This window comes from Hemicordylus capensis, chromosome 2 (genome assembly GCF_027244095.1).
Source record: "Hemicordylus capensis ecotype Gifberg chromosome 2, rHemCap1.1.pri, whole genome shotgun sequence".
Classification (NCBI taxonomy): domain Eukaryota; kingdom Metazoa; phylum Chordata; class Lepidosauria; order Squamata; family Cordylidae; genus Hemicordylus; species Hemicordylus capensis.
This window is the reverse complement of record NC_069658.1, coordinates 95,940,448-95,963,551: the sequence shown is the minus strand read 5'-3', so window position 1 is coordinate 95,963,551 and position 23,104 is coordinate 95,940,448. Positions and strand designations below refer to the sequence as shown.

General features: G+C 41.6%; 1 protein-coding gene across 6 annotated transcripts in view; it reads left to right on the top strand.

The window, feature by feature from the left end:
- DAPK1 (death associated protein kinase 1) overlaps positions 1 to 23,104 on the top strand; it is a 157,476-nt gene that overhangs the window by 86,334 nt on the left and 48,038 nt on the right. For all 6 annotated transcript variants that reach the window (XM_053292217.1, XM_053292215.1, XM_053292214.1 and 3 more), the window contains 6 exons: positions 3,357 to 3,495; positions 5,259 to 5,388; positions 15,411 to 15,459; positions 15,566 to 15,592; positions 16,269 to 16,421; positions 16,954 to 16,999. In XM_053292217.1, the coding sequence (XP_053148192.1) occupies positions 3,357 to 3,495; positions 5,259 to 5,388; positions 15,411 to 15,459; positions 15,566 to 15,592; positions 16,269 to 16,421; positions 16,954 to 16,999 (544 nt within the window). The remainder of the gene's footprint in view (positions 1 to 3,356; positions 3,496 to 5,258; positions 5,389 to 15,410; positions 15,460 to 15,565; positions 15,593 to 16,268; positions 16,422 to 16,953; positions 17,000 to 23,104) is intronic.

The window sequence follows — 23,104 nt, the reverse complement described above, 5'->3', positions numbered from 1 at the left end:
TTTCCAAAAAAAACCAACCCTCCCTCCCATTTTTTTGAGCTTTCAGCAGTCAACTGTCTAATGACAGATGTCATTAATGTCAACAGTCAACTGTTGAAATGAATGGAATTTTTCTATATGTTCTGTTTTCTATACATCTGTCAGAGTTTTCAAGTAGTCTGGAGAGGGAGCAAGTGTACAAAAACAATCAAGGTAAGTAGCTCACTTTATCTGAGTCCAGCCAAGTGAGACTGTGTTCAAGAGTGAAACTGAGCACAGGGCCACACTATATCCACCTCTGAGAATAGTGGACAAATCTTATACCCAGATGTGCGCATTCTCCACTTGACCACATGGAAAATCCTGCCCTGACCCACCTTCCAAGAAACCTCCAAGTCCTCCTGGAATCCAAGAAACCTTGTACCCACAAGTAGTCTAGGTTCTCCATCTTTATTACAGTCCATAGCATTGACCGAGTCAGTCCCCTATAGCCATCATCCTGTTCTGCCTACTCTTCCCTGAAAGCTCACTATTCCTCTCTTCATGTTTGCCTTTCCACTTGGCATTCTAACAACCACATGCCATCTTCTCCTGCCCCCTGGTTAAATGTTTCTTTAGGAAGTTGTCTCACTTATACCCCACCCACAATCCAGAGACTCATACCTGTTTCATTACGACAAGGTTGTCCTCCAACTCAGTATTCACTTTCTGCCTAAAGAAAGTGGATACTTCCTCCATATTCCAAGCAACACAAAACATCTACCTCCCTGTATCGTTTCCTTGGCCACCCTTGGATGGTGAACAGGCATTACACTCACTTGACTTTACAGGTCCTGTTCTCCTATAACCACAGGACAGTCTCTTCTTGACAGATTGTTCCTCTTTCTCTGCTATCCTGCCCCCTCTCAAAGAACTCTGCACTGCCTTCCAGCATCTCTTGGTGAATCGCATCCATGATCATGCTCACATACCAGCTTCCTTATTGCCTGCTACCAACATTAATTCAGCCTCATTCCACAAGAATTGCAATGGCCTTTTGGGGGCATACCAGTTCTGGAATTCTGTTGAGCCATCACATGGACATCTGTTCTTTTTCAGACACTTTGCCCTGGATTTGTGTTTTTGTTTTGATACTAACTTTAGCACAGTTGTTCTTCCTTATTTACCTGAGGATGCTGCACCCTTCTTGCAGGTTAGATAGTTTGAGCACATACAGTAGGAGTGAATGCACAGAGACCATGAAGAAGAACACTTGCTTACCTATAACTAATGTTATTCAAGTGTCCATATGTGCAGTCACACAACCATTCCTCCCTGCTTATGGCCATTTCTTTCATTACCTTGTTGGTATTTCTCTGTTATGGTCTATTTAAGCAGCAGCAGCAGGCACACATTTGTGTGGTCTTTCATTTTCAAGGGTATCTTGACAAATTCTTAAACCAAAATATTTGATAGCATTCTTGATATGGTAATTCAAGCATAATATTTATAATATTTTGAAATTTAATACAACACTGAAAAATATTTTGTAAAAATGACCAAAATGGGAGGGGTTGTGAGCACATTAAAAGGTCAGCTACCTAGAATTATAGGCTAACAATGTATAACCATCCTAGGCAGGGGGTGTAACTATAATAGGGCAAGGGGAGACAGTTGTCTGGGGGCCAAATGCCTTGGGGGGCCCCCAGAGGCAAGTCACATGACTGACTCCCACAGCTGCGCACCCACCCTGGCTTCCTTCAGTTGTATTCATCCTCCAAAACTGATGTGAATGTTAAGACCTGGAGCTACCAGAACAGCATGTCTTTCTCTAGTACCATTAAATAACTTGCATTGTCCACAATTTAAAAAACCTTTTAAAAAATAATTTAGGATGATGTTCTGTTGTGGCACATAGGAGATATATTTAAATTTTACAAATTTTTGTTAGCACTATTCAGACTCATTTAAGATTTCTTTACTTCATGAGCTGATTTTCGGGGGCGGGGGACATTTTAAAATCTTGTCTCTGGGCCCACTCTAACCTTGCTACTCCCCTGATCCTAGGGTTTTCTATTTAAGGTCAAAACATGTGGTAAGTGTATTTAAAATAAGCCCTTTGCACAAACATTGGTTCCTTATTTGTGTATATAGATTAGTTACTGTGTTTGCCAATAAAATTGCAATCCACAAATGGTTTGCTGTTTCAGTTCAATAAAATCAGTCTCCAAAGGGAGAAAAATCAAGATATGTATAACTGTGTTGTTTCATGGCTATCAAAGCAGACTTGCTAAATTTTAGCTTCCTGTTGTTCAAAAATAATTCCCTAAATGATTTTTAAAATCATTTAAAACTTGTTTTAAAATTCCTGAATTAGTTTTGTTGTTTGATTACTTAAATTGTCTATACAATTCAGCTAGAAAAAATGCATTAGTAGCAGCAACATTTTATAGAAACCATAAAATATCTAAAACCTGGAGAGCTGGTCTTGTGGTATTAAGCATGAATTGTTCCCTTTGCTAAGCAGGGTCAGCTGTGGTTTGCATTTGAATGGGAGACATGTGAGCACTGTAAAATATTCCCCTTAGGTGATGGGACCGCTCTGGGAATAGCATTTGAAGTTCCAAATTCCCTCCCTGGCATCTCCAAGATAGGGCTGAGAGAGACTCTTGCCTGCAACCTTGGAAAAGCTGCTGTCAGCCTATGTAGGCAATACTGAGCTAGATGGACTAATGGTCTGACTTGGTATACGGCATCTTCCTAGAATGTTTACAGGTCCGCAATGCACTGAGCAGACTGAACAGTTGTAAAATATAAACATAACTGAATTGGCAATGTCTGTGTTTAGATTTTATACAGAAAGCTTAAGAATTGATACCCTCTCCTAATATAGCTGTAAAGTAAAGTGTGTCGTTGAGTCAGTGTTGACTCTTGGACACCACAGAGCCCTGTGGTTTTCTTTGGTAGAATACAGGAGGGATTTACCATTGCTATCTCCCATGCAGTATGAGATGATACCTTTCAGCCCCTTCCTTTATCACTGCTGCCCAATAAAGGAGTTTCCCATATTCTGGGAAACACACTAGTGGACATTCGAACCAACAGCCTCCTGCTCTCTAGACAGGTTGCTTCCCTGCTGTGCCATTAGGTGGCTCATAATATAGTCAGTAGCAGTGGTTAAGTGTTCAGTGTCCAGACATGTGCTGTATCTTGCATGTAGTGTGACATGTAGGAAAGCCCTGCATGTTCCATTCATTTCAAGCCTCACTCTGTATACAATAATATATATTTCTATATATAATATATAGTCAAGTCATTTCCCTGCTGTGTCAAATCCTTAAGCTTAAAAAACTCAATAGGTTAAAGTGTTTGTCAATAATTTCTGCTCCTATTCACAGTGTTGCAGGAGGAGAACTCTTTGATTTTTTAGCTGAAAAGGAATCTTTGACTGAAGAAGAGGCCACTGAGTTTCTCAAGCAAATTCTTAATGGTGTTAACTATCTGCACTCTCTGCAAATTGCACACTTCGATCTCAAGGTATGTTGGTTAGAATTTAAATTAGATATGCTACATTATATAAAGTGTCTTTTAGACCTACAATATCCAAAACAAATCCCTCAATGTTGATGTGATTTATTGTTTTGAAGAGGAGAAGTCTCATGGAATCTCTGTGCTTTAAGATTACTGTAGGAAACACTGGTTTTACTAAGACTGGCTTTCAGTTATGATTTCCTAATATGAGAAAGATCCTTGAGAGCCACAGGTTTGTGCACTTTCCCGCTCCTCCTATGAGGTAAAATGTAAAGTGTGCCATCAAGTCGATATTGACTCTTGGCACCCACAGAGCCCTGTGATTTACTTTGGTAGCATACAGGAGGGGTTTACCATTGCCTCCTCCCACACAATATGAAATGATGCCTTCAGCATCTTCCTATATCGCTGCTGCCCAATATAGGTGTTCCCCATAGTCCGGGAAACATACCAGCAGGGATTCAAACCGGCAGCCTTCTGCTTGTTAGTCAAGCATTTCCCCACTGCGCCAGTTAAGGTGACTTCCTCCTGAGAGAGAGTCTGGAAACCTTCTGCTTTCACTCTTAAGAAACAAAACGCAGCTCCATGATGCATATGAACTTAGGAAACTTCAGTTTTAACTATCTAATTTTAACGATTAGAATAAGCCCGTATGTCAAACCATGATTTGATAATTCTGGCTTCTTCTAGCTCAAGTTGTCTAACAAACTGAATTTCCACATTCATAATGCAGAACTGCAGTTTATTCTTAAAATAAAACAAAAGGAAAAGCATTCACTTTGAGAGGGGAGGGGGAGTGTCAGGACTACTTGGAGGATAAGATGCAGATCCCATGGGATAAGATGAGGTGGGAGGAACCTATGATCAAGGCCCCAGATGCTACTTGCTGCTGTGATGCTTTCCACACACAGACACCAGGGGACCCAAGCTAACACCTCCACCACAACCCAAGCACACAGCCCTCTTTTATCCTTCCTCTCAGAGGAGTTCCCTGAAGGACCTATCAATATTAGCAGAGGACCCCCAGCATTGCTGGAGCCAGTGCTTATGCAATTATGCAATACCCCTTTAGAAGTAGTTGCTTTTCTAGGAAAAGGGTAGGGTCAAGTCACTCTGTCTGGGCAGCAGCCTTAAAAGCTGGCAGTCTGCTCTAAGAAGCTGCTAGAGCAACATTCCATTAATGTTGCCATATCCAGCTCCTGTGATCCTGCTTGGTGCTAACCAAGGTTCTGACTACTGGACCTCAAAGCTCTCCCAGGTTGGTGGCATTCCACAGCCGAGATGCCAGCTCAACACAGAACCAGATAAGGGGGTTTGCGAGCTTATAACTTTCCAGAAATAGTTATCATGGTGGGAAACCATGGTTTCCTGTTTCATCTGAACCTGGCCACTGATGTTTTCCTGCAGCAAACATGTAAAGTGTGCATAGAAATGAATCATGTATGTGCAACTGAGAATCCTACCTCAGTCAGGTTGCAACCTGTGTTTTCTCACAGCAGTTATAATGTGTGCAACTTTGTGTGTGTGTGCGCGCGCACGCGCACGTGTGCTCACACACACACACAGTATGTACAGTATAAAGCATATAATGTCGTCAGACTTCAATTTACTTTAGAAGAGAACCACAGAGACATTTCAAGAAGAGGTGTTGCAGTTTGGAGGTGCTTGGAATACATGATTTTTAATAGTTTTCTGAAAAAAAGATCCTTTTCTAAACTGATGCTGTACTTTGCAACTGTTCATATACAAATATTGTTTTTCTTTCAAAGCCTGAGAACATAATGCTGCTGGATAGAAATGTACCAAAACCTCGTATCAAGATCATTGACTTCGGCTTGGCACACAAAATAGACTTTAGTAATGAGTTTAAGAACATTTTTGGAACACCAGAATTTGTTGGTGAGTAATTTCCTTTCCTTTTCCTTTTGTTGTTGATGTTCCTGTGGAATGTTTGCATTGACAGTGTTAGTAACAGCCAGTGTAAAGATGACCTCCACAGTCCTCAAATTCTGACCACCTCAGCACACATTGACTCTTATTTCTTAAGTAATTGACTTCTTACTATTTTCAGTGTCCATGGTAAAGGTGGAAGCAATTGCTGCACAAGCTGTCCAGTTTGCACAACAGAACAATATTTTTGGCATGATATCGTATATATAATGTTACTATGGGTGTTCTCTGGTGAGAACCAGTGGGACATTGTTATTCCTGGATACAAACGCTACAGAAAGGATAGAGAGGGAGGACTGAGAATGCAGCAGCACTGTATATTAAAGAAGGGATAGAATCCAACAAGCTAGAAAACCTAGGGGGTTTTCAACAAGCTAGAAAACCTAGGATTGGTCTTCCACGAAATCATCATGGGTGACAATACAAATGAGCCCCTGGTGGCACAGTGGTAAAACTGCCACCCTGTAACCAGAAGGTTGCAAGTTCGATCCTGACCAAGGGGCTCAAGGTTGACTCAGCCTTCCATCCTTCCGAGGTCGGTAAAATGAGTACTCAGAATGTTGGGGGGCAATATGCTAAATCATTGTAAACCGCTTAGAGAGCTTCCAGCTATAGAGCGGTATATAAATGTAAGTGCTATTGCTATTGCTATTGCTAAAGGAAATGTGTAACTAGGAGCATTCTATTGCCCTCTAGATCAAAACGCTGAGAGTAACCTAGAGTTGTTGAAACAAATAGAGAGGTGTCAAAGAGAGACAGAGCTGTAATAATGGGAGACTTCAATTACCCTCACATAGACTGGGCAAATTCACATATGAGCATTGGCAGGGAGGATTAGCATCTAGACATGCTAAATGACTGTGCCTTAGAATAGTTGATCACAGAACCAACCAGAAAGAAGGCAACCTTGTACTTAATTGTGTGTGGTGCCCAGGACCTGGTGCAAGATGTCAGAGTTGTAGAACCATTGGTTAACAATGACCATAATGTGAACCAATTCAGCTTATATGCGAGTGGAGCACTGCTAAGGAAGTCCAAGACAGAAGAGGAAACTTCTCAAAAATGAGGGGGCTGGTAAAAAGGAAGCTGAAAGGGAAAGTTAGGAGGGTCATCATTCCAGAAAGCATGGACCTTATTTAAAATCGCAGTCCTAGAAGCTCAGTTGGAATGTATACCAAGAAGGAGGAAAGGTACCACCAAGTTCAGGATGACACCAGCATGGCTAACAAGTAGAATCAGGGAAGCTATAAAAGGGAAGAAGACTTCCTTAAGAAAATGGAAGTCCTTCCCTAATGTAGAGAACAGAAAAGAACATAAATGCAAGGAGACAATAAGAGATGCAAAAAGAGAGTTTGAGGAGCATATAGCTAGTATATATTCAGGTGGACCCTTAGATTATGCAAGAGATTATTAAGGAGGATAAGGAGATTTCAGAGAAGCTGAATGCGTTCTTTGCATCTGTCTTCACGGTGGAGGATACTAAGCATATACCCGCTCCAGAACTGAGCTTCTCAGGTTTGGAGGCTGAAGAACTGGGTGACAAGAATGGGTACTCTAAACTGTAAGCAAGTGTGAAATGATGCGTACTGGGGCAAAAAACACCAACTTCACATATACACTGATGGGGTCTGAGCTGTCAGTGACAGGAGGGACATCTTGGGGTCATGGTGGACAGCTCATTGAAAGTGTCAACTCTGTGCGTGGCAGCTTTGAAAAAGGCAGATTCCATGCTAGGGATCATTAGGAAGGAGACTGTAAATAACATTGTTGATATTAAAATGCCCTTATACAAATCTATGGTGCAGCCACATTTGGACTACTGCATACAGTTCTGGTCATCGTATCTTAAGAAGGACATTGTAGAACTGGAAAAGATGCAGAAGATGGCAACCAAGATGATCAGGGTCCTGGAATATCTTCCTTATGAGGCAAGGCTAGAGCATCTGGGGCTTTTTAGTTTGGAAAAGAGGTGACTAGAGGAAGACATGATATACAGCCATCCCTTGCTAATTGCGGTTTTCCCAATTGCGGATTTGAGTATCCACGTCGGGGAAATTGTGACCACCTTCGCCAACTGCAACCGAGTATCTGTGGTTTGGTGAGGTTTTTTTAAAAAAAGGTGATTGGGGGGTGATTTCTGAGGGGGCAGGGGGATCTGTTGATATTGGTTGGCAAGGGACAACTGTACAATTATGCATGAAGCAGAGAGAGTGGACAGAGAGAATTTTTTTCTCCATCTCTCACAACACTAGAACTAAGGGTCATTCCATTAAACTGAAGGCCAGGAAATTTAGGACCACAAAAGGAAATACTTTTTCACACAACACATAATTAATCTATGGAAATCTCTGCCATGAGATGTGGTGATGGCCACTAGGTTGGATGGATATAAAAAGGGCTCAAACAAATTCATGGAGAACAGGTCTATCAGTGGCTACTAGACTAGTGGCTATAGGCAAGATGCCTATAAATACCAGTTGCTGGGGAGCAACAGCAAGAGAGAGAGCATGCTCTCACTTCTTGCCTTTGTGCTTCTCAGAGACATATGGTGGGCCTCTGTGTGAAACAAGATGCTGGACTACAGAGGCCTTAGGCCTGATCCAGCAGGGCTCTCTGTGTGTGTGTGTACTCTCTCTCTCTCTCTCTCTCTCTCTCTCCATGTATCTCCTTTGCCCACTTGTGTTAGTGCAACCTTGTGGAAAAAATATTCAAAAGTTACTAGTCTACACATTTACTTTTCTAACCTCCTACCCAAATATTTTAGCAATTTGTGGCCCATTTATTTATTTATTTATTTATTTATTTATTTATTTATTTATTTATTTATTTAGCATATTTCTGTACTGCCCAAAACTTACATCTCTGGGCAGTTTACAACAAGATTAAAACATTAAAACATTAATTAAAAACAAAAACAAGAAATTTAAAATACAACAATTTTAAAAAATTTAAAACAATATTCTAAAACAACATTAAAAACAATCAAAATAGTATCAGTTAAAAGCCTGGGTGAACAGATGCTTCTTTAAAGACTTTAAAAAAATTGTCAGAGATGGGGAGGCTCTTATTTCACTAGGGAGCGCATTCCAAAGCCTCGGGGCAGCAACGGAGAAGGCCCGTCCCTGAGTAGCCACCAGACGAGCCGGTGGCAAGTACAGATGGACCTCTCCTGGTGATCTCAATGGGCAATGGGGTTCATGACGAAGAAGATGTTCTCTTAAATATCCAGGGCCCAAGCTGTTTAGGGCTTTATAGGTTATAACTAACACTTTGTATTTTGCCCGGAAACATATCGGCAACCAGTGTAACTCCTTCAATACAGAAGTAATATGGTCTCTCCTAGATGATCCAGAGACCAGCCTGGCTGCCGCATTCTGAACCACCTGTAGTTTCCGGATTACGTACAAGGGCAGCCCCACATAGAGCTCATTACAGTAATCCAGTCTAGAGGTTACCAGCAGATGTACCACTGTTTTGAGGTCACCTATCTCAAGAAACAAGCAGCTGACGTATCAGCCAAAGCTGATAGAAGGCACCTCTGGCCACTGCCTCAACTTGGGACAGCAGGGAGAGACTCAGATCCAGAAGCACCCCAAGACTGCATACCTGTTCCTTCTGGGGAAGTGTGGCCCCATCCTGAACTGGCAGATCAAAATCGTCTCCCGATTTTTGACCCCTCACAATGAGTACCTCCAACTTATTTGGATTCAATCTCAGTTTATTATCCCTCATCCAGCCCATTACCGACTCCAGACAGGCATTTAGGGAGGTTATGCTCTCTCCCAATGATGCTGACATGGAGAAATAGATGTGGGTGTCATCAGCATACTGATAACACTCTGCACCAAATCTCCTGATGATCTCTCCCAGCAGTTTAATGTAGATGTTGAACAACATCAGAGACAATACGGAGCCCTAAAGGACACCATACAAAAGTTCAGATTTTGAAGAACAGCAGTCGCCAAGGGACACCATCTGGAACTTGCCCAAGAGGTAGGAGCGGAACCACTGCAGAGCAGTGCCTCTCACTTCCCAACCCTCTCAGAGGCTCCAGAAGGAGACTATGGTCAATAGTATCGAAAGCCGCCGAGAGGTCCAAAAGGACCAACAGAATCACACTCCTCTGTCATTTGCCAATTGGAGATCATCCATCAGGCCGACCAAAGCAGTCTCCACCCCGTAGCCAGCCCAGAAGCCAGTTTGAAATGGGTCTAGATAATCCGTTTCTTCCAAGACTGCAGCTCTGAGGCCACCACACTCTCAATTACCTTGCCCAACCACGGACGGTTGGAGACAGGCCTGTAGTTACTCAGCTCTGAGGGATCCAAGGTAGGCTTCTTCAGAAGCAGTCTAATAATTGCCTCCTTAAGACTAGGAGGCATCCTACCTTCCCTCAGAGACGCATTTATACTCTCTACCAGGCCTTCTACAACAACTTCCCTGCCAGATAGTATAAGCCATGTCAGACAAGGGTCAAGAGAACAGGTGGTAGGCCGCACCATTCCAATCAGCTTGTCCACATCCACAGGAGTCACAAACTGGAACTCATACAACCTAACCACACAAGAGGAGTTGCTGGACACCTCCACATCAGACACTGAAGTAATTGTGGAGACAGAGGCCCAAATACAAGAATTTTTTTCCACAAAGAATTTATTAAACACATAACAGCGGATACTCAATGGTTCTAGATTCTGATTCAAGGGAGGAGGGGCACATACTAGCCCTCTCACAACCCTGGACAACTCCGCCGGACGTGAACTTGCGGATGCAATACGGGCAGAAAAGAATCGCTTCTTTGCCGCACGTATCGCCTGAGCATAGGTCTTCAAATGAGCTCTCTTTTGCAATCTGTCAGATTCAAGCCGAGTCTTTCTCCACTTGCATTCCTATCGTCTACCTCACCGCTTCAGCCCCCATAGTTCTTCCGTATACCGAGGGGCCAGTTTTGAATAGTGGGTCAGAGAGGACACTTTGGAGCAATCATGTCTACTGCCCCGGTGAGTTTGCTGTTCCAGTTCTCCACCAGGGAATCAACAGGATCACCAGCAGAGCCAAAACTAAATCCCTTCAAGGCTTCTTGAAATCCTATTGGATCCAATAACCTTCTCGGGCAGACCATCCTAATAGGTCCCTCGCCCTTGTGATGGTGGGAAGTGATTGTGAGCCCAACCTTAACCATATGGTGGTCCATCCATGACAATGGGGAAATCACAGGATTCCCCACCCACAGATCACCATCCTAATCTGAGTTGAAGACCAAATCAAGCATGTGACCAGCAATGTGTGTCAGCCCTGAGACCACTTGGGATAGGCCCATAGTCGTCATGGCCGCTATGAACTCCTGAGCCGCCCCGGTCAAATCAGTCCCAAAGTAAACCTTGAAGTCCCTCAACACCAAGTCCAAGACCAAGTCCGTCAGCTCAGTTAGAGATTCCGTTGAGCGGCGGGGCAATCAGTACACCAACAGAAGTCCCAGTCTATCCCTGGTCCCCAGACTTAAGTACACACATTCGATATGGTCCAACATTCTAACAGAGATCCTGGTAAGGGAAAGGTTATTCATATAGACCACAGACACTTCACTTCTCTGTCCACGGTCCCCCACCCACTCCTCAACAGAGTACCCTGGAGGGAGAAGCTGGGACCACCCTGGGCCCCCAGCCTCACCCAGCCAGGTCTCTGTAATACATACAAGGTCGGCACCTTCAACCAGAACCAAGCATGGATGGTTTCTGATTTATTCTGGACCGACCTGGCATTATAGAGGAGCAAGGTGAGGTTCCAAGGGTGGTTGGCACTGCTTCCCAAGGTCAAAGAGCTGGCAGGACAGCCAGAAGGGGAAACAGATATTAGATTTCCAAGTCCCCTTCCCCTATAACAGCCCCCTGACCTGCTAACGTTACTTCTTCTGTAATGACCTATCAAAAAACCAAAAGTGAGATGGGGATGGGATTGTAGCTCAGTAGTAGAGCACAAGCTTTTCATGCAGAAGGTCTGAAGTATCCCTGGCATCTCCAGGTAGGAGATGTTTCCAGTTTGCAAATAACTCCCTGCATGGTCACTTGGAGGAGAGTCTTGTGTGCCAGTAAGTTGCTATTTATTATTTATTTATTTTTTAAACTAATCGCATGGGAAGCTTACATGCTATACTAATACTAGTGTACATGCTAAACTAACAGCATGGACAATCTTATTTTTGGACCTGTTAGTAACAAAGAACTAGAAACCATGTGGTCTTGATAGCATTATGGTGTTGCAGGATCTAATGGAATTTCCTGCCTTCTTCCAAAATCTGAAATCTCAGCTTTTGATTTTTTTTTTTTTAATGGAATAGCAAGTTTGTAGATTTCATTGATTAGCTGGGGAAATGTTTTTCTCAATAAACATCAGAGGAATAGAATTTTGTATACAACAGGCAGGTCCCCCCCCCCTTCAAGTTTGGAAGGTTGTTAAACTTCAGATTATAATTAAGTGTTCTCTGCTGCATGCACATTCCTTTGACTATTGGAGGACATAGTAGGATTCATAGAAAACCTTATTCATGGACCCCCCAGAATCTGACTGGGATGGAAAGCAGTTTTAATTGCTTTTCTCTTTGAATGTTAATATCTTCTTATCACATTCTTTTCATTCCAATCCCTATTGAAAGGCAAATAATATAATAAGAGCTGGGTGCATGCACAGCTTCCATAGTGTTGTCTATACACTATACATTTTTATTCCACCTGTATGATCACATACAACTATCAGTCCACCCAAGTGGATTTTCTGTGTGTGGCTGGACCATTTGCTGCAGAAGACCAAGAGAAAGTGAATGTGGTGGGGAAGAGACCTCGGAGATTTGTGGTGCAAATGTGTGTTGGTTTTTTGAAAAATTTTAACATTTCAAATCTTTACTTTTTTTTTAATTTGACCTCTATAATTATCAGGGGATGGTGAAGAGAGAGGCTGAGCAAAATGGTTCCACTTGTCTATGCATTCTACTCAGTTTTTCATCAGAAGGGGGAAAGAGGAATACTGAGGGAAAATTGATGCAGAAAGTTGGTCCAAAAAGCTAGAGAGAGATGGGTCTGTTACAGACCAGGCCTGATTTATATACTAAATATGCTCATTAGCTAGTATACAAAATAGGTCTGGACCAAGTTCTTTTCTCTAAAATTGAGGTGGAATACAGCAGAATGACTTTCAAAAGAAGGGAAGGGGGAAAGGTCCTGACATATTAAAAAACAAGTTAATTGAGCAACAATTATTTATAACAATAAATGTAGTAAGGAAAAAATAAAGACATGAATAGGAATGTAAAAATAGAAAAATGCAAGAGGAAAATGGTTGACAACAAAGCTTTTATTGAAGAGAAAGAACCACTAATTTAATCAAATACATTAAGTGAAGGGGGAGGGAGTATAAAAGAGTGTTCACATACTCCCCAAAGGTGGTGATGAGGAGAAAAATATGTTCAGTTTCAGTTCAGTTACCAGGTGCTAAAATTAGTCCACTAAAAGCTGACACAAAGCTATGTGAAAAAGAAGAAACAATAGCCACACATTTCTAAAATAGAATGGTGAGTTGTTTGAAAGTAAATTTTTGGTAAAATACCAATAACAGTGTAGAAGCTGTGTACAGTATAGTGAACAGAAACCCAAAGAAGCATTGTATAAATGCAACTTTAAAAAAGAAGAAGAAGAAGAAGAAATGTATAGGCAGTTCAACAAAGCATAAACTTAAATAAAGGGGAGTGAAATCTAGAGCAAAGGCAGTGATATGGAAAAAACTTAAAAGTAATCCTGAAGTGAAACATTAACAGACCAAAACAGAATGAAATAAAGGTGGCAGGGAATGAAACCTGGTAGAGTAGAGGAAAAGAAAAAGCCTTTCTGCAATAGAAATCCAAAATGAAACAGTAAAAATGATTATTCGTATAGACATTTTGTACGGAGGGAGTTAAAATGTCTTATATTAAGAAAGCAAACCTAGAGAGTGTTTGGAAAATGCCAAAAGCAAAGAAGAAAACAGGATTTTCAAGGCATATATGCTACATATGTTAACAATCAGAGTAGATCAGGAGAAGTATTGTAAAATTAATCATTATTATTGAAAATAGTATTATAAAGAAATAGAATTGAACATATACATGTTCAGCAAGCACAAATAAAAAATAAAAATTTAGAAAGCAGCTGTGTTGCTAGAGCACACATTTATTTTATTCAGCCACATTCATTTTATTTGTTTAAAAAATCTCAACATCCCCTCAGAGTGACACACACATCATCAGTCAGTAATGTGATATGCTGTTCCCATGTGAACCTGTTATTCATTCCTATTGCTTAGCCATACATTTCAGGTGTGACAAAGTGGTGATTATACATGGAAAGTTCAATGTCCCTTTCATAAGATGTCCAAGATCTTTACAAAATCTTTTAACTTGTGAGAATTGTGTTCATAGTAATGTTAAAAGAATAAATTAAAATCAATATATAACACAAATCAAATTATCTTCATCTATTTCCCAGGAGTTGTTAGATTAGATGCCATGTGAGTGTTTTTGAGGAGGGCATTCTTAAACTGGAATATCACCACATAGAAAGCCCTGTCTTCAGTCAACACCCATCTAATCTGTGCAGGAAAGAACATCTGATGTAAGGTGTTCTTTAATATCTCAAAGTATGTACAAGTTCACATGGGAACAGATACTTTCCAGATACTTTCCTTCCGGCTCTGTAAAGCAGGTCAAAAAACAGTGCTTTTAATTGTGCCTGGAAATAAATTAGAAGTCAGTGGTTGACATCTCACTAAACATGTAGAGGCATGGTGTGTAAAGTGCCACCATGGTGTTTAGTAATTCAGAGTTCAACTGCACAAGCTGGGGGAACAATCTCTTCTTCCCTCAGAGTCAGAGGTGCTCTTTAACACCCATAAATATGTCCCTGAAGATTACATAGTCCTTAGGGACACATTTTTGGAAAACAGAAAATTTCTGGAGGCCAAGAAGATCAGTGAAGCAAGGAAGCCTCTGCCTGGATAAGGAACAGCCTGCCACTGTTAGAGGTGTGCATAAAACCGTCTGGCCCGGTTCAGTTTGTGTATGAACTGGACCTGAACCAGACAGGGCCAGTTCGGTCCAGCACCCCCTTGAAACCCACCCACCCCAGTTGGGGGGGGGAGAGTTGAGAACTTTTTTGGTGAAAAACAATTAACTTTTTTTTTAACTTACCCCCTCCAGTGGGCTTCTCCGAGGGCATGGAGGGCTCTCTGGAGGTTCCTCCTCTCCCCGAGGGCCTCTGCATGGCCTGAACCATTGGGCATGTGTGGCGGCCTCCAAATAGCTGTCACAATGGGGGTGAGGCCCGGAACAGGCCAAAAACAGCCCAAACAGGGCGATTTGAGCAATAATGGAGGCCTGTGGGAGGAGGGGTACCTCCAGAGGACAACCCCTGTGGCTTCAGAGATGCCCCTTGGAGGGGATAAATACAAAAAGAAAATTCAAAATTTACCAGAAAAGCTTGAAAACTTCCTCCTAAAGGCCAGCAGAGTTCGGTCTGATGTTGAGCTGAAACGGTGTGGGTGGGTTCAGCTTGGCATTGAGCCATGGTTCGATGTTGAACTGAACCGGTTCAACATCGAACCAATTGTGCAGCTTCTGCTGAATCTTTAATTCCATTGTCGTCTTAGCCAGCATCTTAAATAATGGGGTTCTCTTCAATGTATAGTTAAAGGGGATGGGGTGGGATGTAATATGAACGTTCATAGATGCCAGCTTGTCTAAACTTTTGATGAATTAATACAAATTATTCCAATTGCAAAGTTAGTTTTTCAGACCTTCTCCTTGTGGAATGCATTGTTTATACTGTGTTTTTGTGGAATGCATTGTTTTTAGATATTTTGTACAATTTTAGCTAGACAGTTAAAAATTATTATAATACTGTTCAACTGATTTGCCTATGTCCTAAAGCTACTACTTCATTTCCTAGCTCCTGAAATAGTAAACTATGAACCACTGGGACTTGAGGCAGATATGTGGTAAGCTCTCAGTCTTTCTGACATCTGGATTGTTTGTAATGTTGCTCTGTGTTTGAATGCTGACAGATACTCTTTTTTTCCTCCCCCCTACAACCTTTCTTTGCAGGAGCATTGGTGTAATAACTTACATTCTGTAAGTATTAAAACTATAGAGCATTTTATATAATTTTCCATATTAATGTAATGCCACAAACTGTGATGTCCAAAGAGATCTTATCCAGAACTGTTTTAAAATAGTTGTACATCAGTTTTAGAAAATATGCTTCAGTATATAGTGGGTCACGTACTGTCTAGGGTCCAGTAACTGATGGTTTGTGCAACTCCAGAAGAGCAATCACGGTGGGGGACTACAACTTTAAACTGCTGTGAACTTGCCCACCACTAGTACACAGCATCCTGCGTGGAATTCTCTGTGCATATCCCTTTCAGTGACTAGAGCCCTGCTCAGACATTACATGTGTGCATACAAGTATTTTAACGCACATACATATTGTGTGAATGTCTGGATTTGTAAACTTTGGTACAGGCCCCCTCGAATGGAGGGTTCCAATAGGAAGTGTAACGTTGACTATAATATCTGATTGGCATACTGATCTATATGCATGCACTTTAAAGATTATATAAGCATTGAACATAATCGATGAATAGGGGTTATGAGATAATCATAGATAAGGAAATCTTGTTTAGGTTAATAGGTCATGTTTTCAGAATCCTCACATTTTCAAAAAGATCCATGTTAGAAAGAAATTGTTAAAATCACATTTTTTATAAAACATAGTGATTATTTTGAATAAACTTCATTTTAACAGTCTAAGTGGTGCATCACCATTTCTTGGAGAGACTAAACAAGAAACATTAGCCAATGTGTCTGCAGTGAACTATGACTTTGAAGAAGAATTCTTCAGTAATACCAGTGCTCTGGCTAAAGATTTTATAAGAAGACTTCTAGTTAAGGATCCAAAGTGAGTTTGTGTCCATTGTTTATGTTGTGATGTTGAATATAAGCTAATGGGAATAACTGATAGACACACTTAACGCTTTTGGGATATAGGAAATTTCCCCTGCCCCATTGCCTCTAGCTCCACCAAATAAACATCTCCATTCAGTTCAGTTTGCATTTGTCAGTCATCTATAAATTAGCTGGTGATGATTATAAATACACAAACCAAATTTACACAATAATAATTTACACAATGATAACCAGACAACCACACACACAAAGTTTTGTAATGTTTCTTTATCCCATTAAATTAAGAACCTGTTTGATTCACAAAACCAAATTTAACAATCTTACAAAGTATAAATAGCCTACAGTCCCCCTTGTCACTTATAGTAAAATTTAATATTAAGTTTTACTAAATAAAATTTAAAAATGGTAACCAAGTTACTAGAAAAAATATCAGTAGGACTAACATGTTCTAGGTGATATGTAATTATATTGTAGTGGTAAGAGCTAACTCTGTTTTGAAGAATACTCATGTTTTTCCCTTTAAGGAAAAGAATGACCATTCAAGACAGCTTGCAACACTCATGGATCAAGGTAAGTCTTGGTTTGCTATCTTCTTTTGATATCTTCTATTGCTCATGTTTTTCCTCTGCTTTTATACTATACTTTTAGTTGTTCCACTCCATAAAGAAAAAACTAGGAAAGTTAAAGCCTTCCTATTGAATAGAGTTTTTGCTGTCCAAGCTGAAGACTGCTGTACCCCGCTCTAGGTTTAAATAATGTGCTGACAACATGCTATACTATGTATTATCATCATTAAGCCAAGAAAATGCACAATATAGCCTTGTCCATTAAATATAACCTTTTAATACTCCACTTACTTACAGGCTCATAAAAACGTTCCCTTGTGTTCCTCCAACTTCTGTGTTCTAATGCTTCTAGCATCTATGCCAAAATAGCACATGAGACTTGCTGGTGGCTAGAAAGACTTGAGTGATGTGAATCTGTGCTCCATCCCTTACAAATGGCCAAATTTCCAATGGTTGATTCTAACATTTTTGAATAAACCAGTTTATACCAAACAGATAAAACCAAAATGTCAGAGGGGAGAAATGAAAGCAGAGAAGGATCAAATTTCACTACACACCGTTTTCAGTGCAATTTTCGGTGCAGTTTTCAGCAGTCCCCCAGCCTTTTCCTCTGCAGCCACCTGTACTCCCAAAACTATTCCTTTGGAGGCTCCAACCACTAGGGACATGGTTTCAGGAGGCACAGGGAGCTGCAAAGGAAAGTACTAGTGAAAATTGTGCCCCCACCCTCATACAGTGGAAAACTGTGGTGTGTTAGTGCAGTGTTAGTCTAGATGTCTGTGATCATTCTTTTTAATATGTACTTTGAGCAGTGATGAAGAAATTGGGCGGTGGGGAGCCTTTAGGTCAATTTTTAGTAAATAAAGGGGGTGGGGAAATCCCAAAGTCTTGAAAAGCAGTACACATGTCAAGGACACTGTTGTAAGTAATATACTAAAAGTCCTGACTTGAGCTTTGGCTGCCATTTTGGAAAAATGGCCACCCAAAATAATTTTTCTCATAATTCAGAATAATTGAATGTCTATACCTGAGCAACGTCAGGTACTTAAAGCTAGTTCTCTATAAAAATGTGGTCTTCATTGTATATTTTGCCATAATGTGAAGGTTTCCATGTGAACCTTCATGGTGACTGTGCCATCCCTCTTTTGTCTGTAGCTCACTAACTTTTCATGCAAAATCAAACTTAAATATAATTAAGAATGAAATATACTGTTGGTCACAAGAAGGCATTTTCTCCTTCTTCTTTTTTGCTATGTGATTCAAGGAATGCATAGAGGACAGAGTGCATGCAGATCATGAAACATGCCTCCTACACTCTCATTTCCACACCACCCAAGAGGTAGAACACTGGCACATTTTTAAAATGTGGTATCCCCATTAGGCCTAATGCACAAGCTAAAATTTAGAAAAATATTATCTTCACAGCTTGGTTGAAATCAGTTGAAGGTCAATAGCAATGCTGGACTTTCCTTCTTCGTTTTTAGTTCAAGTGACTGAAGATGTATAGTTGTGTTATTCCAGTCAATATCTTTACCTGGTACAGACAAATCTGGTGGGTTTGTGTTAAGGCATGACTGTGCATGGCATTGGCCACAAATTGTGGAACATTTCAATCCAGTTTTTCTACAGTCACATCCCAGCCCAAATCCTTTCAAGTAATTACAGGCAAATCGCAGGAGAGTGTCTGGGGCAGGTGGCTTTAGCATAGGAATTGGAGTAGGGCTGGTGGCTGATGGTTTCCACCCCCCAAGTTCAGGAAAACCGGAAGAGGAGGATGAGCTTTGAACTACTAAACAGTTTCTGAATGTCTGCATCATCACAAGCTGTGCACGGTTCCCTCATATCAACATGCTGTTCTGTAGTACTAAAGTGTACCCCGCAGAAATGTTCTTAACTATCACATAAACAGCATCATAATTGCTTGGTGGAAGGTCAGTAAATGGTAAGAAAAGTACATGAGCCATCTTCGGTCACTTGAAACTAAAAAGCAAAGAAGAAAAGTCCAACATGGTCATTGACCTTAAACATTCTGATTTAGATGAGGGTGATGTCCCCGAGCAAAGTTATTAATTGGATACTCCCAAACCAAGCTGTGAAGAAAATAAAATTTTTCTAAATAGAAACTTGTTGTCAGTACTGGGCTTTGACTGGATCGGGGGGTGGGGGTGGGTCACACAGTCCTAGGAATAGCTGGAGGAGTTCTCAGGAGGCAGACAGGAGTCAGGTTGGGCCAGCCCAAGAATGACAGCAGGAGAGTCGCTTGAGCAGAGCTGTGGCTTAAGGTACGAGCAAAGAGTCAGAGATCAGGGTTAGGAACACTGAATACAAGCAACTGGGGTTGGAGAGTATGCAGCCATTCAAGAAGCAGGTGAATTGTTGCTTTCAGAAGAGACTGAGAGGACTGAGAAGGCTTATGTAACCAAGCAAGGGCCACACCTTTTCCTGTCTGAATGAGTTGCTGGAAATCCTCTGAGTAGGCCTTTCTGGCTCTTATTTCTCCTCCAAAGAAGATCCATCTTGTGGCAACTGTCATTCGCCAGTTGTCTACCTTGCTTGCAGGGCTTCCTGATTGCACTGGAACCTGAGGGTTGGAAGCCTGTGGAGTAGTTGGTGGAAGCTGAGGAGTCCCAGTGGTGGTGGTGGTGGGGGTTGAGTGTCTGCATCTTCCTCCGGCACAGAGCCAGGGTCATGGAGGGTTCAGAAAGGAGCTGAGGTGTTGTTCATGAGTGTCAGCGCCTCTGAACCTGGTTCTGATTCTATGAACTCCCTGGAGTCAACAGGGTCCCTGATACTCATTGGGATTGTCTGGCCATGCGGGAGTGGGACAATCCTCCATGAGACTGCTGGGGAACAGCTCTTCATCGGACAAGGAGTCCCCTTCCTCTGGTGGGATGTTCAGGGAGTTAGGACTGATTCCAGAGGGGGTCCTGACAGTTGTGGATTAGGCCTAATGAGGATCAAATCAATCTTTATTACGGTCATGAACCAGCATAAAATATAAGGTTGGTTACATATTAAAAGAGAAAGTAACTAAAAGTATCCAGGACTATACAATACCTAAAACCCAAGCGGCAGTTGCTGTTAAGAACATAAAAACAGCCCTGCTGGATCAGACCCAAGGCCCATCTAGTCCAGCATCCTGTTTTGCGCAGTGGCCCACCAGATGCCGCCAGAAGCCACAGGCAGGAATTGAGGGCATGCCCTCTCTCCTGTTACTCACCTGCGACTGGTACTCAGAGGCATCCTGCCTTTGAGGCTGGAGGTGGCCCACAGCCCTCCCACTGGTAGCCATTGATAGACCTCTCCTCCATGAAGTTATCCAAACCTTTCTTAAAGCCATCCAGGTTGTTGGCTGTCACCCCATCTTGTGGCAGAGAATTCCACAAGTGGATTATGCGTTGTGTGAAAAAGTACTTCCGTTTGTTGGTCCTAGATTTCCCGGCAATCAGTTTCATGGGATGACCCCTGGTTCAAGTGTTATGTGAGAGGGAGAAGAATTTCTCTCTATCCACTTTCTCCACACCATGCATGATTTTATAGATCTCTATCATGTCTCCCTGCAGTCGTCTTTTTTCTAAACTAAAAAGCCCCAGGTGTTGTAGACTTGCCTCATAAGAAAGGTGCTCTATGCCCCTGATCATCTTGGTTGTCCTCTTCTGCACCTTTTCCAGTTCAACAATGTCCTTTTTGAGATGTGGTGACCAGAATTGTACGCAGTACTCCAAGTGTGGTTGCACCATAGTTTTGTATAAGGGCATTATAATATTAGCCATTTTATTTTCAATCTCCTTCCTAATGATCTCTAGCATGGAATTGGCCTTTTTCACAGCTGCCACACATTGAGTCAACACTTTCAACGAGCTGTCCACCACGACCCCAGATCCCTCTCCAGATCAGTCACCGACAGCTCAGATCCCATCAGCATATATACAGTACTTGAAGTTAGGGGTTTTCGTCCCAATGTGCATCACTTTACACTTGCCAACATTGAACCGCATTTGCCACTTTGTCGCTCACTCCCCCAGTTTGGAGATATCCCTTTGGAGCTCCTCACAATCCGTTTTGGATTTCACTACCCGAAAGAGTTTGGTATCATCTGCAAATTTGGCCACCTCGCTGCTTACCCCTGCTTCTAGATCATTTATGAATAAATTAAAAAGCACCAGTCCCAGTACAGATCCCTGAGGTCCCACACTTCTTACTTCCCTCCATTGTGAAAACTCTCCATTTATACCCACCCTCTGTTTCCTGTCTTTCAACCAGTTAGCAATCCACACATGTACTTGTCCCCTTATCCCATGACCGCTAAGTTTTTTCAGGAGTCTTTGATGAGGAACTTTGTTGAAAGCTTTTTGGAAGTCCAGGTATACTATGTCAACTGGATCACCTTGATCCACACACTTGCTGACACTCTCAAAGAACTCCAAGAGGTGTTTGAGGCAAGATTTACCTTGCTGGTTTTAGATTTAGCCATGCTGGTTCTCTACCAGTAGGGCCTGTTCATTTTTGTTGCTTTACAATTTAATCCTTGAGGATGCTTTCCATCAATTTGCCTGGAATGGATGTTAGGCTAACCAGCCTGTAATTTCCCAGATTGCCCCTGGATCCCTTTTTGAAAATTGTTGTTACATTTGCTACTTTCCAGTCCTCTGGTACAGAGCCCAATTTCAGGGATAAGATATATTTTAGCAAGGAGGTCGGCAATTTCACATTTGAGTTCTCTGAGGACTCTTGGATGGATGCCATCCGGCCCTGATGATTTGTTAGTTTTCAGTTTTTCCAGACAGTTTAGAACATCATCTCTTGTCACTTCTATCTGACTCAGTTCTTTAGCCTCCATCCCTAAAAAGCCTGGTTCAGGAACAGGTATATGCTCAGTATCCTCTGCCGTGAAGACGGATGCAAAAAAACTCATTTAGCTTCTCTGCAACCTCCATATCCTCCTTAATAATCCCTTTCACTCCCTCATTGTCTAATGGTCCAACCGCCTCCCTGGCAGGTTTCCTGCTTCTGATGTATTTAAAGAAGTTTTTGTTATTCCCCTTGATACTTTTAGCTAAATGTTCCTCAAACTCTTTTTGCCTCCCTTATTGTCACCTTGCATTTCTTTTGCCAGAGTTTGTGTTCCTTTCTGCTCTCTTCATTTGGACAGGCCTTCCAATTTCAGAAGGAAGTCTTCTTCCCTTTTATGGCTTCCTTGACGGTACCCATTAGCCTTTAAAACCTGTCTATTACATTTTAAGAGCCAGGATATATAATGATTACTATACAATTACTGCCACCTTAAGTGGCACAGTGGGGAAATGCTTAACTAACAAACAGAAGGTTGCCAGTTCAAATCCCCACTGGTATGTTTCCCAGACTATGGGAAACACCTGTATCGGGCAGCTGCGATATAGGAAGTTGCTGAAAGGCATCATCTCATCCTGCACGGATGGCAATGGTAAACCCCTCCTGTATTCTCCCAAAGAAAACCACAGGGCTCTGTGGGTGCCAGGAGTTGAAATCGACTTGACAGCCCATTATAAAATTGCTAATATTTGCAGAGTGTATTAGATAATTTCCTAAAAAATCATAAAAGGCGTCATTAAAGGGAATTATAAAAAGAAAGTAACAAATATATTATAAAATGATAGTCATAGAAGTATAAAATGAAGACATAAAAAGTATATGGAAACATAGATTAAAAACCAGATGATGGTCATACCAAATGGAGACATAAAAAGTACTTCGGGTTAGATTAAAACCCAGATGCATCATATTTTATCATTCAGGAGAACTATAGGTCTGCAAAGCAAAGGCACAGGAATGGTTGTAGGGCTGTCATGAAGAGTTCTGGGGCACCATGTGAGACTATACTCTAGTTCATAAAGAACTATACTCTAGTTTGCCATGCACTAGGCACGACGAGGAGGTCATCGTCCACCGGATTTTAATCTCTGCTGCGCAGAATCTGGCCACTCTGTAAGTCGTATCAGGGTTGAAATCAGAAAGGCCTAATGGGGATAACATTTTATTTAAAAATGTGTCGGTGCTCTTCCTCTTGGGTGGTGTGGAAATGTATGTAGGAGGCACGTTTCATGAACTGATGCACTTTGTCTGTCATGCG